This window comes from Rhinopithecus roxellana, chromosome 7 (assembly GCF_007565055.1).
Source record: "Rhinopithecus roxellana isolate Shanxi Qingling chromosome 7, ASM756505v1, whole genome shotgun sequence".
NCBI classification, from domain to species: domain Eukaryota; kingdom Metazoa; phylum Chordata; class Mammalia; order Primates; family Cercopithecidae; genus Rhinopithecus; species Rhinopithecus roxellana.
Genome location: NC_044555.1, coordinates 2,523,489 through 2,544,618, shown reverse-complemented (window position 1 = coordinate 2,544,618; position 21,130 = coordinate 2,523,489). Strand labels below are relative to the sequence as shown.

At 35.3% G+C, this 21,130-nt stretch overlaps 1 protein-coding gene across 3 annotated transcripts in view; it reads left to right on the top strand.

The window, feature by feature from the left end:
• DMD (dystrophin) overlaps positions 1–21,130 on the top strand; it is a 2,245,117-nt gene that overhangs the window by 1,670,317 nt on the left and 553,670 nt on the right. For all 3 annotated transcript variants that reach the window (XM_030933724.1, XM_030933725.1, XM_030933726.1), the window contains one exon: positions 12,142–12,296. In XM_030933724.1, coding sequence (XP_030789584.1) covers positions 12,142–12,296 — 155 coding nt within the window. The remainder of the gene's footprint in view (positions 1–12,141; positions 12,297–21,130) is intronic.

Below are 21,130 nucleotides of genomic sequence, written 5' to 3'. Positions count from 1 at the left end.
CATGGAAATCAGGCAAGAAAAATAAATAAAAGACATCCAAATTAGAAAGGAATAAGTAAAATTATCTCTATTTGTAGACAACATGACCTTATAATTAGAAAATTATAAAGAATCTATGAAAAAATATTAGAAATAATAAAATAATTCAGCAAATTTGTAGGATACAAGATCAATATACAAAATGAATTATTTCATACATTAAAAATGAATAATCTAAAAGTGAAATTAAGAAAATGTTTACAATGGCATCAAAAAGTTGTAAAAACTTAGGAATAAAAGAGATGCAAGACTTGTATACTGAAGAATACAAAGCATTGTTGAAAGAAATTAAAGATCAAAAAGATAGAAAAATATCCCATGTTCTCAGATCAAAAGACAATATTATTAAGATATCAATATCCCCCCAATTGATCTACAGACTCTATGGAATCATTATCCAAATCACAACTGGCTTTTTTTTTTTCAGAAATTGACAAGTGGATCCTACCATTTCTATTGAAATGCAAGGGACATAGAATAGTCAAAACAACCTTGAGAAAAGAACAACATTGGAGGACTTAACTTTCCAATTTCAAAAACTACTACAAAACTGCAATTATTAAGAAAATGTGGTACTAGAATATGAATAGACATATAGATCAATGAAATAGAATTGAAAGTTCAAAAGTAAACATTTGCTTTTATGGTCAACTGATTTTTGACAAGGGTACCAGGACAATTCAATGGAAAAAGAATAGACTTTCAAAACCTAGTGCTAGAATAACTGGATATACACATGAAATGTAATGAAATTTGGCCCTACCTCACACCATACACAAAAATTAGCTTAAATGTATCATAAAAGAAAACAAATACCCTGATTAAAATGGGCAAAACACTTAAACATTTCTCAAAAGAAAATATATATAAAATGCCAATGGGTTTGTGAAAAATGCTCAACATCCTAATCATTGGGGAAATGCATGTTACAATCGCAATGAGATATCACCTTACACCTGTTAGAATGACTGTTATAAAAAGAGAAGAATGATAACAAGTGTTGATCAAGGATGTGGAAAAAAGGTAACACTTGTATATCATTGGTGGGAATGTGTATTAGTACAACCATTATTGAAAACAGTATGGTAGCTCCTCAAAAAACTGAAAACAGAATTACCGTAGGATCCAGCAATCCCACTTCTGGGTATATATCCAAAAGAATTTAAACCAGTATGTCAAAGAGATATCTTCACTCCTGTGTTTATTGTAACATTAGTCACAAAAGCCATGATATGGAATCAACTTAAGTTTCCATCAATGGATGGATCAATGGATAAAGAAAATGTGGTGCATATACACAATGGAGTATTATTCAGCCTTAAATAAAGAAGAATATCCTTTTGTTTATGACAACATGGATAAACCTGGAGGGCATTATGCTAAATGAAATAAGCCAGGCACAGAAAGTCGAATACTGCATGATCTCACTTATGTGTGGAATCTGAAAAAGTCAAACTCACTGAAGTAAAGAGTAGAATGGTGGCTACCAGAGGCTGTGGATTTGGGGGTGGAAAACGGGAAGATGTTGATCAAAAGGGGTAAAAATTTTAGGAGGAATAACTTTTTGAGACTTTATGACACAACGTAGTGACCATAGTTAATAATATTGTATATTTCAAAATTGCTAAAATAATAGATTTTAAATGTTCTTGCTATAAAATATGATACATATATGAGGTGATAGATATGTTAAATAGCTTGATATAATCATTCCACAATGTATACATATATCAAAACATACATTGTACCCCATAAAAGTATACAATTATTTGTCAGTTAAAGCAAAATAAAATTAAAAATAAAAAGTTTTAAAACTTCTGTAAAATAAATTTTATAATAAAATATTTTAATGAATCATGGAGCTAAATATATTAATAAGAATGAAAACTTTAAAACCCATACAAGAAAATGTAGGAATACAATGGATTATGCAATGTTTTCTTAGATATGACACCAAAAGCAAAAGTAACTGAAAAATACATAATTTGGACTTTAACAAAATTAAAACTTTTATACTGCAAGCAATATTGTAAAGAAAGTGAAAATACAATCCTTAGAATGGGTAAAAATATTTGTAAATCATATATTTGATAAGATACTTGTATCAAGAATATGTAAAAACTCATAATTCAACAACAAAAAGGATAAATGACTTAATTACAAGTGGAGAAACAGTTTGAATAGGCATTTCTCAAAGTAGATGTACAGATCTCCATAAGCACATGAAAAGATGGTTAACATCGTTGATTATTTTTAAAATGCAAATGAAAACCACAATGAGATAGTACTTTTTACCCACTGGGATGGCTAATACAAAAAATACAGACAATAAAAAGTGTTGACAAGATGAAGTATACTTGGAATTTTCACATTACTGGTGGAAATGTAAAATGGTGAAACAACTTTGAAAAAAGTTTGGAAGTTGCTGGAAATATTTTTTTTAATTTTTAATTTTTGTGGGTACACAGTAGGTATATATATTTATGGGATACAGGAGATATTTTGATACAGGCATACAATGTGTAACAGTCACATCAGGGTACATGGCATATCCCTCACCTCAAGCGATTATCTTTTCTGTTACAAACAATCTAATAATAATCATTTAGTTATTTTTAAATGCATAATAAATTTTTTCGACTGTAGTCATCCTCTTGTGCTACCAAATACTAGATCTTATTCATTCTATCAAACTATATTTTTGTATTATATATTTCACTACACATTAACCATCCTCCCTTTCCCCCCACCGCTACCTTTCCCAGTCTCCTGGAAATATTAAACATGAAGCTGCCATATGACAAAACCATTCTACTCTCAAGTGTATGCCCAAGAGAAATGAAAATACATATACACAGAAAACCTTTATACAGATGTTCATAGCAGCATTATTTATAATAGCCAAAAAGTAGAACCAACCCAAATGTCCACCAGCTAATGAATAAATTTTAAAATGTCCTACATCCAAAAATGGAATATTATTTAGCAATAAAAAGAAATGAAATACTGATATGCACTGTAACATGGGTGAACCTCAAAAATATGCTAAGTGATAGAATCCAGTCACAAAATACCCCAAATTGTATCAATACATTCATATAAAACATCTAGTAAAGACTGAAGGAAGAGGAGAATAGACAATAGAAAGGGACGGTTAATTGGTATGGGTTTCTTTGGGGGCAAATAAAATGTTCTCAAATTTGATCATAATGATGGTTGCACAACCCTGAATATATTAAAAACCAGAAAATTATGCACTTTAAGTGGGTGAATTTTATGGTATGTTAAAAAGTATGTCTGCATGTCATTGACTACAGATCTTTCCTTATTTTTTCAAGTTTATGAACACAGTTTTAGAAACATAGTCTCCATTTTTCTCTTTCATGAAACTGCTTGCCAGCTATAGATACGAAAAAATAGCCATGTCTGTGGAACATAACTGCTACCTAGATGGGAGCCTCCATCACACAATGGATAGGGAGCCATTTTCTTTTATGGTCACGATAGGCAGGTTCTGTCCTATAGAATATGTTCTGAGATGTTACCTGTAGCTCAGAAAAACAGGGATCTTGTTGCTCTAAACATTTCCTCAACATTTATACGACTTCCTATTTATTAATAAGAGAACCTGTTCTTTATGTTTCGTTATACTAGTTTATTCTGGCCCTGGTCCTGGTCCAGGACTATCTGGAGGTAATAGAATGGCCCTACTCTATGTGAAACAAGGTCATATCTCAATAGGTATGTCAGTCAGCATAGGCTAAGCTACAGTAATAAGCAATCTCAAATCTAGAGGCTTAATAGTCTATATTTTACTCATGTTACATGTTCATTGTAGATTGATGAGAGTGTTCTACTTAGCTTAGTCACTCAGGGACCATGGCTGATGTTATCTCCATCTTGGTACATCCTTTCATGATCATAGAGGCAAGGAACATGGTTCTTGAACCTTCTGCCTAGAAGTGACAAGTAGACAAAACCAGTCACATGGCCATTCCTGAGTTCAGTGGGGATGCTGATGTATAATCTTCTGGCATGAAAAGGCACTGGATATTTGAGAACAGTAATGCAGTCTACCACAATATGCTCATGGGGTTTGAAAAGGAGCTGAAAATTGCCATTTTCTGGGGTTCTGTCCTCTGGTATTGTTTCTGGAATCATTTCCACCCATCCATTTCTACACTCTCTCAACCGACTTTTCTCAGATGCCTGGGGTAGCTGGGTGATTTGTTAATTACAACATTGCTTAAGCCTTTTAATAAAGTCAGCAAATTAAAGAGAGAGCCCAGATAAAGAGAATGCTTTCAAAAATGTCATAATGAAATTAAGGTAACGAAGCACTTAGAGACCTCTCCTCCCTTCTTTTTGTATAAAACTTATTCCAAAGAAGCTGGAAGAGAAATGGGGCCTGAAAGTAAAGAGGGGAAAAATATATTGTATGCCATTAGTTTAATTATAAAAATTCATTACATGAAGCCATGTAAGACAGAAAATAATGGAACTCTAATGGGTTGGCCGGTAACACATTTACTAGTCTGCTCTCAGCTCGTAGTCATTGTTGAAAGGACAAAAAAGTAATGGCGTTGGTATGTAGTCTTCAAAGCTATTGTAAAGATTAATCATTTTCAGTAAGCTGGAAAATGAGGGCCATTTTCTTAAATAGTATGCCCTCTATAGAGTGTTACCTTCTGAAACAGAGTTGTTTGGTAATGTCAGAGGTTTAATAGATGAGTCTTGAAGTTAATGGTGAGAGGCTTTTACTTTTGAAATGGCTTTCTTACAGCTATTTTAACATTTCTATTATAAATCCATAAAGAAGTTTTATAGGTCGTTTTAATTCACACAAGGAAGGAAGAAATTGTGCTTCTCTTTTCCCAATAAGGATTTATAGAACATTAATTCATTTTTGGGACCAAATTGTTTAGTGATTTTCAAAAATAAACAAAATATGTATTTTTCTGCTGTCTTTTTTTTTTTTTTTGGAAATGCCTTACTTTATTATACATAGTAATTTTCCAATCATGCTATAATTATCAAGATTATTTTATATTCTTCAAAGCTCAGTTAAAATAAACCCAATCCTTTTCCTTCAATTTCTTTATATGGATGCATAACTTCTTTAACTGAATTGAAATGAAACCTGAATTGAGATTCCAGAAACCTGCATTTTTATGATGACTCACTGACTAGGTATGTCACCTTGAACAAGTCACTTTACCTTTCAGAGCATTTATATGCTCATGTGGACAATTATGGAATTGCTCAAAAAGGAAGAAGATACCAAAAGATGGAAGTGAATATTTAGGTAGGGGTCATATCCTTCAGGGCCTTGTAATCCAAAGAAAGAGGTTGGGACTTTGTCTTGTAGGTAATAGCAAACCATCGAAAAGTTTTACACAGAGGAGAAATGAGGTTCTATTTGCATTACAAAAAGATCATTTAAGCAGTTGTATGTAGATGGAAGGGTGGTTTGACAGTGGAGGGAGGGAGCCAATAAAAAAGATTATTTTAGTACCTGAGCAAGAGATGATAGGGACATAAATTAAGGTAGTGTCAATGGAGGTAGAAGATTTGGCTGTAAGTAAAAAAAAAAAACCTTATGATACAACTACCCTGGGGATATGTTCCCTGCCTCCTGCTCCAGTTGAGGACCAACATATAATCAGATTGATCCAGAGACAGAATTTTGGAGAACATTAATATTTAAAGGACAGGCAAAAAAAAAAAAATCCTTGAAAACTAAGAGAATACAGAGGCGACCGACCCAAAGAGTGGAAGCCAAGAAAGCAGAGAACTTCAAGAAGAGAATAGTCAGCAGCACCAGTTGCTGCAAATAAATTAAGTAAATAAGAACGTAAATCTTTCCATAGTCATTGGCTTTTGGTAACTGAATCAGTTAACTATCTTCACAAATGTAAGTGGCATATAGCAATAAGCCCATATTGCCTTTCATGAGTTTACAGCTTGGGTGGGGTGGCACTTCTTTATGCTGCAGGTTGATTGGGGTCACTCTGTTCCATATGTCACTCATTCTCCTCCTGAGATGAGTAGGCTAGCCCAGAGCATGTTTGTTTTAAGGTAATGGAGAAGCGCAAAAGGGATAGCCACACTGTATAAATACATTTCAAGCCTCTGCTTGTGTTACTTCTATTAATATCCCACAGGGATTAGGCAAAGCAAGTCACATGACCAAGCTCAATGTCAAGGGCATGCTGTCTTTTGTAGGAAGAACTTCAAAGTTACTTAGCAAAGGGCATGGATACAGGGAGAGGTAAAGAATTGGGGCCAATAATTCAATTTGCCATAGTGACTTCTGTCAGAATAGTTTTAGTGGAACGACGATGGCAGAAACCTGATTTTCATGAATTGGAGAGTGGCAGGAATATAATCAAGTTGAGATAATGAGTGAGTATCTGCCTTCTAAAGAGTGTGACTGTCAAAGGAAAGAAAATGATAGAGTGCGGAATATTGTTGTTGTTGTTTAAAGATGAGAGAGACGCTCATGCTTGAAGTCTCTAGAGAAGGACCCCGCAGAGAGGCAAGAAGTTGGAACACACAAAGAGAGAGGGAGTATGTGGAGGAGGATCCCAGAATAGATGGGTGCCCAGATGGTGAAATCAACTTCCAATAGCAGAAAAGTCGCCTCTTCCTCTGAGACTAGAGAAAAGGATACAAGATGTAAAGTCTGATATTTCATGAAATGTATATTTGATATATTCAATTTCCCCTGTGGAACTGTAGGTAGGGTCATTTACTGTGAGATTTCTTTCAGTTCATGTTGTCAGAAATTAGTCTATAAACCACATTAGATATTTCAAACAGAGGAAATTCAATACAGAGGACTGGCTGCTCCACAAGAATGAAGGAGCTGACAAACCCAACAGAAGATAGTGAGGCAACCCGGAGTTTAGTAACTTCAGGGAACTATTACCACCTCAAGGGTTGGGGAACCAACAAGTTTTACCAAAGCCCAGAAACCAGAACCATCGTGTGCTAATTCAACCACTATAAGGTCTGCACAGAAGGTACTGGAATTACAGAGGGAGCAGCTGTCCAGTGGGAAATGGAGACATAAAGGAGATACTGCCAAGACAAAGAGAGAAAGGGGATAATTCTCTTGTTTCACCTTTTCTCATGCTCTTCTATCTCCCACTAGTGTGTCTCATGACTTACCCTAATTAGAAGTCAGCTAGCACGAAATCCCAGGAAATTCTGAGCTCCTGTGGGAGTTAGTACATCTCAATACTGAGTTGAGTAGGAAATGGGTAGAGAATGGATCTAAGAGCAAACGACCTCTTAGTGGTTAGCTAACACAGCTACATTTTTCCATGAATCCCTTGGTTCATGAATGTAAATACAGTATCCAAGGAAAAATAACAAGTCCAACATGTAGAACTTTTTGTTCATAAACATATTAGGATCCTGTTTTATAATTTTCCAAGCAATTGCTTGATTTTGATACCTCAGGACAAGCCGGAGGCATGGTCAGAGCAAGTAACCCCATCCTAGTTTACAGATGACAAAACTGGCATTTACAAGGTTAATGACTTCCTTAAGATCAAACTGCAAAACAATGGACAAGCAAAACTTCCTGGGAAGATGCCCTTTCATTACTCTGCACTGCCTTTTTTGAAGTTCCTTTGAGACACAGTCATTAAAAATTTAAATAATAGTTCACCTGGAACAAACATTTATTTTACTTGTAGGTGAATATCAGAAAACACATTTTAAAAGCAAATTTAACCAATATTCAAGCGTAAAATTTTAATGATAAGAGCTTTGCACTCACTTTTATCTTCCAAGTTAAAGGGAGAATTTTAGAGTTGCAGCATTTCTAGACAATGTCTATAAAACAGTGAGCTACTTGCTTTGCGTTCAGAAGGGGCTCACACTGTGGGGAATATAGCTTGACTCATTAAAATTAGTAGTAGATGTACTAGCAGTAGTGATGATGATGATGATAATGATGATGATGTTGATGATGCTGATGATTAATATTTATGTAATCCTTCAGGCGTGCCAGGCACCTTTGTAAATGTTCTCCCTGAATTCTCTAAGTTAACCCACACAATCATATTTCCACATAAATACTGTTAATATTCCCATTTAGCAAAGGAGGAAACTGAGGCACAGAAAAGCTAATTAACTTTCCCATTTGCCATATAACTACTAAGTGATCACGCCAGGATTCAAACCTAGCAGGCTCATTGTATTGCTCAGGCTTTTAGCTACTCTTTCACTTCCTCTTCTCTTTTCTACCATGTAGGGTCAATATCACTAAAATAAGTTCTTACAAAGAAAAAAAAATGAGAGAAGACAAACAAAGTAGAAAAAAATACTCGAAATTCTTGAAATTAATTCAGATTGTCTCATAGTTCACGATCACTTTTTCTGCATAAAATACTGTGAATATATATCAAGCACATATTGCAGTAGTAGCATAATGGGTTTGAATATGAAAAATGTCTTTCCTGGTTGGGGAACCAACCTTTTGGGGATTTAGCATTTTATATTCTTCATAGAAAATACACACACATACACATACACACACACACATACACAAAGGCAATCTTTTTTTATAAGCTAGTGCTCACAGTATTTTAAATTTCTTCACACACCGTGATCACCACACAAGCAATTCCCTGTGGTGTACACCATTGTAAATGGAATTCAGAAAGAGAAAAGGGAGTGTGTGAAGTCTATTGTAGTTTTGAATTTACACTCCTTCTGAGGTCTGGAGTTATCCCCATAGTAAATTTCACAGCGGTAGGCAAAACCGGTCAAGGTCATGGTTCCTAGTGTGAATGACTCTCGGGTAAAGCCCAAGATGGGCGGGCAGAATATTACTGTAGGAGAAAGGGAAAACATTCTGTTGTGGGGAATGTCTTTAAGAAGGGAGAAAAGAGAAAGGCTACCTTTGAGAACCTTTGTGTTTATATAAGGGCCTGAGCCCCCTCAATGTCAGTCAAGGTCAGTGGGAGTTTTACTTTTTAATCCTACATCCTCACAAAACCTGGCAGTATTCAGTGAGGGTTAGCACTCAGTCAGGATTTCCTTAGGTATAACAGTCCTAACTTTCTCTGTGAATACAATTTTGCAGAAAAATATATGGCACGTGTATTTCTGCTGTTCAAGTGTTAAAGTTCATCAGAAAGCTCTGGTCTGACATCAAGATTCACTCTTTACTACCTTGTTTAGTAGGAAATCTCTTAATTAACTCTAGCTTGCTATTTCTTTAAGAGATTTTGGAAAATTCCAGGATATGTTTTTTATAATTTTAGGCATTTTTATGATCTATTGATTATGTTTTTAGATTCATTGGCACCTTCTGCATTTTATGTTTTTTAATTTTAACAGCTTTTTTGAAGTGTAATTGATATACAAAAACTGCATACAATTATATGGGCTAGAACATGTGCACATAACCACGAAACCATCCAAATAGTATAACCTCTTATATCTAGACTTTTCAAATAAGAACCTATGAGTGATGGGTGGCTTCCAAGTTTATTTAACTTGCTTGAGTAAAATAAATGATTTTAATTATATATTTACTAAAAATTTTGTTTTTATTTTGTATTCCTGAGCTTATACATATATGCTCTGATATTGGTCCATCGTAAGTATTTTGTTAACAATTCACTCTTTTATAAAAGGAATTCACTTGAAAAAAAGGTGACCAAGTTATTGGTCTCAGTTTTGTGGATGTTTATGCTATTAATTAGAGATTTAATAGATGAGAGATAATACGCTCTTCTTTTAAAATGCAAATAGCACCCTCTGGATAGTAAGGGCCAATTACATGTTCTTTCATATCTTGGACTACATTACTTTTATCACTTTAGGTTTGGCTCAAGTGAGGAGGAGAAGGGAAGAAGTGGTAATTTTGTACCCTAGGAAATCTCTAGAAAAGGCAAGCCTTTGGCAGAAGTTTCCTAAGAAGGGCTTTCAAATAGTGTGAGGATCTGAAAAGTGGAAAATAGAAACTGCAGTGCTTGATAAAAGGAGTATGGAAGAAAAGGCAGGCATTCCACGAGGATAAATGTTAATTGTTTTGTAATAGCAGCAACTATGTTCTGTGCCTTTAGACACTGTCCTCTGCTTTCATAGCAAAAGTCAGTGATATTGGCATTAGCTTCTTGGTAATAGTTTGGTAATCTGGATCTATTTGCTATATGCAGTAAATACTATTGTTTAGTTTGATTCTAGGATGTTTTAGTTAACTGAGGAATTACATTATATATAGATTGTATATGTTTGATAGGCGTTCAAACACGCTGAAATTATGCTGAGAATACTGTTTGATTTTTATTCTGTACATATCATACTAACACAAAAGAACTAATATTAAAAACAAAAATGATTTTTCTCCTCAGAAGGATTATTTTCAATTTCTTCCATTTTGCGTTCAGCTCATGATTATGTATTCTTAGAGATAAAAAAACACAGTGTAGTTAAAAATTGTGTTCTGTTTTTTACACAAGAAAATTGTGTTCTTTTTACAGTGATTACTGTGTGCATTTGCTATATATTGTGCCATCAGAATGGTGTATTATGTTCTTTTAATGTCCCTGAATTAAACATTGACATTGTTTCTCTTTTTTTTTTTCTTTTGAGATGGAGTTTTGCTCTGTCACCCAGGCTGGAGTGCAGTGGCGCAATCTTGGCTCACTGCAACTTCTGCCTCCTGGGTTCAAGCAATTCTCTGCCTCAGCCTCCTGAGTAGCTGGGATTACAGGAGCCTGCCACCATGCCTGGCTAATTTTTACATTTTTAGTAGAGACAGTGTTTCACCATCTTGGCCAGACTGGTCTTGAACTCCTGACCTCATGATCCACCCGCCTTGGCCTCCCTAAGTGCTGGGATTACAGGCATGAGCCACCGCACCAGGCCTGTTTCTCATTTTTTTACTGCTTTGGTTAATGAAGATTTTAAGTCATATAGTGTATTCATCTTCTTTTGAAGATTTTATTAGGATAAAGTACCAAAAGTGAGATTACTGAGTCAATGGGAATAAGCATTTGTATGTCACTTGGTATCTGTTGCCAAATTGTCCTAGTAGATACTGTCCCCAGCAGTAATACATGAATGTGCTAGTTTTACTGGTCTTTTAAGCTTTGGATTTTATTTTTTGTTAATTTAATTGGTGTCCAATTGTACCTTTTCAATACTCTGTTTTCTATTACTTGAAAGTTAACTTTCTTTCTTTTTAAATAAAATCATCCTACTCTTTCTCTTGTTTCAACTACCTGTCCCTGTTCCTCTGTCCATTTATCAATGACTTAAACCATCGTATTAAATTTGATATAACTATTTTAACAATTCGTATTATCTTAATGCTTAGAAGCCTCCTCTCTGCACTTGCAGAAATGTTTAATAGAAATTTCAGGTTGATATGCTTCGAGACAAACCCTACCATTAATCGACTTCTTTCTTTGAAATATATTTTAAGTGATTAGATAGCAAGTTTGAAAACACTGAATTACCAAAGACAAACAACGAAGAAAATGTAGGTGATTTGGTTTAGCAAGATTCTTATATTTTGACTTTTATTCGAATTTTAAAGTAGGATATTCTAAAAGTATTTTGATCCTTCAAAAAGTTCATAACTAGAATAACAGTACTATTCTTTTGTTGTTCAATATTTTCTGTATGCACGTTTAGTTGAACGCCAGTAGATGGCACTAATTACATAAACGATTCAACAAGTTAATGAAGAGGGAAAGAAATGTAATGAGATTTTTTTTTGGTTCAAATGTTGTTATATGTTACATAGTCAACAATTATATATGAGCTTATTTTTGTAGTTTTTTTCTCGTGATAAAACAATTAAGCCCACTTTATTGACAATTAATTGCTACGAAGTTGAAATAATTGATACTGGTTGTTGCTCAAGATGCTGCATTTGAAAAGTTTGCCCTGAAAGGTGGGTTACCTTATACTGTCATAACTGACTAAATCAACATGGTAGGTTAAAAGCAATCTAATATACGTATTCTGACCTGAGGATTCAGAAGCTGTTTACGAAGTATTTTAAGACACTCCCACTGGAGATTTCAGAAAAAAACTGACATTCATTCTCTTTCTCATAAAAATCTATAGCAGTTGGCCAAAGACCTCCGCCAGTGGCAGATAAATGTAGATGTGGCAAATGACTTGGCCCTGAAACTTCTCCGGGATTATTCTGCAGATGATACCAGAAAAGTCCACATGATAACAGAGAATATCAATGCCTCTTGGGGAAGCATTCATAAAAGGTATGAATTACATTATTTCTAAAACTACTCTTGGCTATAATAATGGGGTGGTGAAACTGTATGGACCATGAAGATTTGTTTTTCCAATCCAGCTAAACTGGAGCTTGGGAGGGTTCAAGATGATAAATACCAACTAAACTCACTGACTTGGCTCAGACTTCTATTTTAAAAATGAGGAACATAAGATCTCATTTGCCCACTATCACAAAAGTAGTGACATAACCAAGAGATTAAACAAAAAGCACAATACTGATTTATAGCTAGAAGAGCCATTTATCAGTCTACTCTGAGAACTCTATGCAAAGTCCAAAGAATTCTCTTTCTATCTCATCATGGCACACACTGCCTTACCTGTTATCTGATAAATAAGTCACTTTGGGATTCATGATGGAGTTATAGCTGTCCATGGTATCATCCTCGTGTCTCATTCCACACACCCAATGGGAAAATTTGTGGAGGGTAATATGACTCATCACTTCATTTCCCATTATATATCTATGGAAATTAACAGCTCTTATAGACAGTATCTCCTCAAACTAAGCTTTGTACCCTTATTATACCTCTCTTGATCTCTAGTGCTTTTTTCACTAGCATTTATTCCAATTATAAATAAAAATATAAAATTATGAAACTAATTGTTAAATATTTGTTCTTTAAATTAATCTGAATGCCATGAGGACAGAGATTTTGTCTTTCTTATGAGATACATCCCCAGATCCTGAACCACGTGATATAAAAATAGGGAGCTAGTAAATGTTTTTTGAATGATGACTCCCTTTGCAGAATGTACAATTACCTTGTGCAAGCTGAAAAAACAGTACCTGTACAATATGAGGAAGACCACGATGAAAAATAATTGAGTTCCAAAATATGACATCAATTACTGAAAAAATAAGCTCAGTGATTTTTAACGAGAAGTAAAAGTCACCATTGGGACCAAAACAGATTTTGAACTAAGAGCAGGAAGTCTTAGGAGAAATGAGATAATGATATATAGAAATTAAGAGACCAACTAAATTTTGAAACTAAGCTAGACATTAGACAGTAAAAACTCCTGTGAAGCTGAATTTAAGCTAGTGACCTGGGGAATAGAGCAACTCTAATCCTGAATTCCAGACAGTAAGTGTATAGATGGAAAAGAACATGGAAAAGAAGATTCAACCTAAAGTTGGGAAGTTTTAATTGGAGCCCTATGAAAAAGACCCTGATGGAGAAAGGGCAAACTTGAATATGGAACTGATATTTGGAAAATTTCTCATAGTAACTACTTTTTCTCAATGGCAAGACTTGGACTTTCTTCTCAAAATACAGATCTTGTATGTGTTCAATTAAACAGGGACAGATTAGGTTCAGGAAGAATTATTCACATGGAATCAATTGGTATCAGAGAGTCAACCATTAGATCTTAGTGGGAAATACCTGCTTTCCAAAGAGAAGCCTTTTTGGAAAAGTCAGTTAAAGTCGGATTAATTTGATGAGTTTAGGGAATATAAACTAAGGAGCCAAGAAAAAAGCTTGCTCATGGTATGAAACTAGAGCTTCAGGACACTGGTCTATTCTATCTGTACTACTCTTTCTGACAGACCCCTCTCTTCATTCTCATGCTCCTTGATGGCCCAAGCAACTCTCTCAGTTTTTAAAAAATTGTTTTATTAAGGTCTTTGGATTCTTCATGGGAATGACTTCCAGTTGATATTTTTTGGCTTGTTTCCAAAAAGCTATCAGCTAAAGAATCCATATAGTTACTTCCCCTGTGGGTAAAGTAAATTACAATTTTAGAAACCAACTCACATTTTTGGCCTGTAGAGAATCTGCAATTCACCAAGCTACTTCTGACTCATGTCTATAAAGTTCTTCCCTGTTCTTTTCTCACTTCACATGTACTCTGTACAAGAATTCATCCACTTGTGTAGTTTCAGTCTGTTGATGACTACTCATCTATAATTCCAGCTGAGAATGATCTTTTGAGTTTTAGACATGTAGAGATTACTGCTTTCTTTCAATGTTAATGTCCCACAGGAACTTCACATTGAAGAGGTCCAAAGCTAAACTCATCTTTGCCTTCTTCCAATCTCTTTCTCCAAATGCAACCTACTTCTATTGTCCTTGTCTTAGTCCTTTTTGTGCTTCCATAACAGAATACCACAGACTGGGTAATTTATAATGAACAGGGATTTGTTGGCTCATATTTCTGGAGGCTGGGAAGTCCAAGATCAAGGAGCTGGAATCTGGTAAGGGCCTTCTTGTTGCATCATGATTCCATGATGGAAGGTGGAAGAGCAAAAGAGAGAAAAAATGGGACCAAACTTGCCTTATATGAAACTCACTCCCACAATAATGATGCCAATCCATTCATGAGGGCAGAACCTTCATTCCTAATCACGTCTTAAAGATCACACTTACTACTGTTGCAACAGCAATTAAATTTTACCATAAGTTTGGGAAGGGACAAACACTACGCCATAGCATTCTGCCCCTTTTTCCCAAAATTCATGTTCTTCTCAAAGACAAAATACATTCATTTCATCCCCAAAGCCCCAAAAGTCTTAACTCATTTCAGCATAAACTCAAAAGTCCAATCTAATATAAATTAGATATAGGTGAGACTCAAGGCACAATTCATCTTGACGCAAATTCCCCTCCATCTCTGAGCCTGCAAAATCAAATCAAGTTCATCCCCTCACCCCCTACCCTTCCCAGCATCAAGTAACCACCAATTACAGAAAGTTTTATTGATAATCCTGCTCTAGATTATCTTTGTCTATGTTCACTTTAGCTATTTATCCTAGTGTTCCATTATTGGAACACTAAGCATGTGGGAGTTATTTATATTCTACTGTTCAAGGTCATTACCAAGGTCTGATTGCAAAAATTCAAAAAATTGCAACCTTAGGCATAAATGGGTTAAGCAGTTAAGAGTACATTTATAATAATTATTTACTATACTACTTCAAAAAACTTATTGCCTCTATTTGTAAATAGTGTTATCTCTACATAGGGGTTTGTTGTCATGCATTTGCTTGTTTCTGCCTGATTTTTTCATTTATACATTTTCTTTTTTATTTTTATTTTTTAACTTTTAAGTTCAGGGGTACATATGCAAGTTTGCTACATAGGTAAAATTGTGTCATGGGGGTTTGTTGTGCAGATTATTTCATCACCTAGGTATTAATCTTGGTACCCGTTAGTTATTTTTCCTGATCTTCTCACTCCTCCCACCCTCCACACTCCAATAGTCCCTAGCGTGTGTTGTTCCCCTCTATATGTCCATGTGTTCTCATCATTTAGCACCCACTTATAAGTGAGAACATGGGGTATCTGGTTTTCTGTTCCTGTGTTAGTTTGATAAGGACAAATGGCCTCCAGCTCCATCCATGTTCCTGCAAAGGACATGATCTCATTCTTTTTTATGGCTGCATAGTAATCCATGGTATTTCTCTTGGTTTCAAAAACTACAATTATGACAGGATGGCATTTTCACTTTTGTTGTTATATTAAACTCATCTTAAAAAGGAAAGATTAGGCCGGGCGCGGTGGCTCAAGCCTGTAATCCCAGCACTTTGGGAGGCCGAGACGGGCGGATCACGAGGTCAGGAGATCGAGACCATCCTGGCTAACACGGTGAAACCCCGTCTCTACTAAAAATACAAAAACTAGCCGGGCGAGGTGGCGGGCGCCTGTAGTCCCAGCTACTCGGGAGGCTGAGGCAGGAGAATGGCGTAAACCCGGGAGGCGGAGCTTGCAGTGAGCTGAGATCTGGCCACTGCACTCCAGTCCGGGCGACAGAGCGAGACTCCGCCTCAAAAAAAAAAAAAAAAAAAAAAAAAAAAAAAAAAAAAAAAAAAAAAAAAGGAAAGATTAATAATATCAATATTTGGGTTATGGAGAAAAAGTATCTCGTATCTTTGAAAAAGTTCTGTAACTACAGCTTTTTAGGTGGAGGGAGTCTGTGGAAAGCATTCTGATTGCATCATTTCTCACAGTTCAGATTAGACACTATTTTACTATGAAACACTCATGCATTGCCTGCACTGAGACTTTCAGTCATATGGAGAAACCTAGGCAAAATTTTTATATACTTGGAAGAATATTTAAATTAGTAATAAAATTTTTAGTTTTAAACTGTTGAATGTTAAATAAGATATAAAATGTACTTGAAAGAAATTTACTTTGATATCAGACACTGCCATGTTTTAGTTTCAAGACATAAAAGTAAACTAATGTTTATATTTTGCTGTTTAAGTTTATTAATATATCAGATGAGTCTTCAAATTCTACAGTGGCTTTTGATAGGATCATTTTTATTTGTCATCTTACATAGAATAAATATAAATAGCCATTTATGCTTAAAAGGAACGAATCTATTTATGGAAAAAAAGAGAAGCCTGCTTTTCAACTAAATTGTACAGTTTAGAAACCCAGATCTGAACATAGATTATTGTTGTGACCTATGTAGGAAAATATTTTGTTTTCCTTATCATATTCTTTATAGAGTCCATGTTAACATATAAAGCCAGAAATGTGAGCCTCTGCAAGTTCATTTCTTTGTCTTCAGTCTTTGTGAATAGATATGAATTTGTGAATAAGATAATATTAGATGTGATATTACAAATTATTGTGAGAAGCCTCTAAGGATTAGATTTCAAGGACTGCCATCTGGCTGATGACTTTATGATGACACTGTCATGAGATTTCATTTCCTTATTTCTATTCCAGGATCACCCTTTAAACAAGAAATAAGCATTAACTCTGAATTGTCTGTTTGTAGCTGTATGAGGGCTTCCACAACTACCAACTAGCCAGGTACAAACTCATCAAGCAGAGGAGACGGTCCTTGCGTCAGAGGGTTAAACATGCCTAGAAGTTCCTTAGCTAAGCTCCCTGATACTAAAAAAATCCCTCTAGGTTCTAAGAAAGATTCAGCATATACATGTGTGTACATGTATGTGTGTACACATGTGTATATATATGTATATGCATGTGCATGCATGTATGTGTATATGCATATGCATGCATATACATACAAACACATTTTCTTCCATAAAATAACATCTCAGTATTCTCTGTTATTCCTAATGTTTTATATTTTAATGATCAAAATTAATAGTTGATCATCTGAAAAAATTTTGACCTGTTTTCTCCATCTTTGACAACCTTGAAGGCACTTGTAAGTCGCTCTTTGCTTCTCTATTCCTAGGTCCTTTCTCCTCTTCACTTCATTGAAACAAGAAAAGAGAAAACAATTGAACCCTATTTTGTGTGCAGCAAGGAGCTACTCTGGTTAAGCACTAGATCTCTTTTACATTCTCCAACATGTTGTTTTAGTAATTATTCTACTTTCTTTTTTTGGGATATTCAATTTCTTCTTTCTTTTTGCTCCTCCCCTTTAGCAGGCCAACATACTCAAGTCTCCCTCATCCTAAAAGAACTTTTTTAGTATATCATTTTTTTTCTATCCAGCTGGGCTTGCTTCTCCTTACTATATCATTTTTTAAGCAGTGGTTGACATTACTGTTTCCTGTTCTTTAGCTACTAGTTATATTTTGACCCACTCCAGTCTCACTTCCCAGCACCACCACTTTATGAAAACAAGGACTTACTAAGATCATCAATGACTTTGTAATAGCTGGTTAGTGTATTTTAATTCATCCATCTGCTTGACTACATTTTAACATTGATTCTGTTGGTCAACTCTGCTAGTCAAAACTTTATCCTCCTTGGTTCCCAGAACAATATTATCTTGAAATAATCTCTTACTTCTTTAATCACATAATAATTGTGAGGTGCTTGGCACAATGCCTAGCACATAGTAAGAACTCAGTAAAATATCATCTGCCATCAACATCATAAAAATTAATTTACTTACTCAACAAATACTTTTGTATGAAGTATGTGCTATGTAGGCCCAGTAGTTGGTACTTGGTATACAGCAATGAAAAGCCCTACCCTCGTAAAGCTTATATTCTGGGAAGTAGAAGTTGGGAGACAGACACTGACAAATAAAATTTAAATACATGATGTGTCAGATGGTCATACATGCAATGTGGAAGAATAAAGAGGAAAACAAGTGGAGAGAGAGAGAGAGAGAGGTGGAAGAGGAGTGCTGCCATGAAAATGTGGTAATCAAAAAAGGTCTTACTGAAAAGGTGGCATTTAAGCAAATTCTAAAGGACCTGAGGATGTGGGCCATATGTATAATTGGGGATAAAAAAGTAGCCCAGGAGGGTCCTAATAGGTGAAAATGCCCCAAAGCAGGAATATTCTTGGCATGTTGAAGGAACCTTAAAAGGGAGATCAGTTAGGCAGAAAAGGATCAAGTGAGCAGGACGGTAGTTGACAATAAATTTAGAGGTGTAACTGGCATCTGATTATATTGGCCTTTTAGGCCTATAGGCTTTAGTTTTTAATCTGAATGAGGTGGGAGTTATTGGAGGGTTTTGAATGGAGGAGTAACATGTTTTGTCTTATCTGACTCCTCTGTTATAATAGACTAAACAGAAGTAGTGAGACCATTAGGAAACTGTTGTCATAATTCAGTCAAGAGATGACTGTGGTTGGGATCAGAATGGGAGAGGTGAATGTGGTGAGGAGTGGTTGGATTCTGCTATATTTTGAGTACAGAGCACAAAAGATTTTATAATGGAATAAATGTAGGTACGAGAGAAAGAGAAGAGTCAAGAAGACTCAAGAGTTTTTAGCCTGAGCAACTGAAAGATGGGGTCATCTTTTACTGAGATGGGGAAGGCTCCAGGAGTAACATATTTTGGGAGGAAAATGTGGATATGTTACATTTGAAATGCCTATTATACATCTAGGAGGAGATGTGTGGAGTAGATAGCTGGATATACAAATCTGAAGTTATGGGGAGTAGCTCAAGATACAAAGTTGGGAGTTGTACCAATGATCAGTGCAAGTTCTCTTTCCTCAATGCAATTTTAAATGTTGATGTTCCATTCTTAATTCTCTCTCTTCTTTCTCTCTACACATTTTGAGTAGCTTTGTCTGTTGGCTTCAGCTAACATTAAGACTCCTCAGTGTCAACTTCCATCTTACACTCTTTTCCTAATTTCCAGAGCTGTACTTTCAGCCATCTACCCTGCATTACCACCTGCATATGCTACAGGCTCCAAAATGTGTCAAATAGAATGCATTCTCTTGCCCCTAAAACGAAGTTAAATTTTCTGTGTTTTCAGTGTAGTGTGATTGCCTAACTTAATTGTCTCTACAACTGGAAATCTAAGAATTACCTTCTACCTTTCTCTTGATCTCTCTTTCCCAATCTACTGACACATGTATTAAGTTGGCTTCCAAATTCTGTGAATTCTACTTCAAAAATTGCTCTAGAAACAATTCTCTCTGTTTATCCCTATTGTCGCCTCATCCTGAAGCCTCTTCATCCTTCGTAGATTTCTGGGAGATTGTAACGAACTTTTCTCTGTTCTGCCAGTTATCAAGTCTTTACACTCATTTGACATTCACACCAGCCTTGGATCTGTCTCCCTTAAAATGAATCTTCTTGCTTCCCTTTGATTCCAGTGCTCTTTTTTTTCCCTCCTGAGACTTGATACATGATATTTACATGTATGACATATTTCCAAAAGCATTCTCAAATATTTCTGAAAGTAAAAACAAACAAAAAAGTAAAACATTTTCCTGGGAAGAAAAGCAAATGGTGTTATATGTTTTTGCTTGTTCATTTGTTTGTTTATTTAGGAGAGGGACAAGCATTTGAACTTCATAAAATTCTTATATGCTGTATCTACAAATACTGTCCCTTGGCAATACAATTTTAGAGTTCCTTTTCTGGAACTACTTGAGGACTGTTTTATGATCCTCAGTAGACTGTTACATTATTTTATAGCCATACCTTGTATTTGCTGAGTAATTGTACTCAATAATTGTTTGTAAATTGAATGAAACAATTCATCAGATGTTGGGCACTGAATGGCTTTGGATTATTTCCAAAAATTTAAAGGATAAAGATTTGCTGCCTTCAAAGCTATGTACAAAAATATGATAGAATGCTAACAGGATATTTGTTTAAAATACAACCTTTATTACATTGGGGGCTGCTCGTAATATATATGTGGCACTTATTTAAAATATTAAAGTTCATGGCTGGACATGTACCCATAATCCCAGCCTTTGGGAGGCCGAGGTGGGACTGGGAGGATCACTAGAGGCCAAGAGTTTGAGACCAGCCTGGGCAACATAGTGAGATACCATTTCTACAAAACATAAAAAAAAAAAAAAAAAAAAAAGCCAAATTTGTAGTCCCAGCTACTTGGGAAGCTGAAGCAAGAGGATTTCTTGAACCTAGGAGTTCAGTTCAAGGCTGCAGTGAGCTATGATCATGCCAGTGTACTCCAACCTGGGTGACATAGTGAGACTCCATCTCTTAAAATTAAATTAAATTTAAAGCTACAAATGACCCCAAAGCCACCAGTTCAACCCTCTCAATTTTGAATACCCTATTTTAAATCCCTCTTATGCAAAATATGCCTTCTAGTCCATTTTAAGGACTGAGAGGATTTGGTATATTAAAAAATTCAATCCATTATCAACTGCTTTAGGTACACTTAGCAGCATGAGAAAGTGTCTTTCGGCTCTTCAGGAGAGAGTCATATGTATAGTTACAAGACAATCCCATTTTTATATTGCTGAGATGCAAATCTTCCCAACTGATTACGAAGCATAAGAATTCTTCGGAGGTTGAAGTGAGCTGAGATTGTGCCACTGCACTACAGCCTGGGCGACAGAGCAAGACTGTCTCAAAAGAAAAAAAAAAAAAAAAAAAAATCTCTCCATTCTACAATAGGATAATATAACATCTA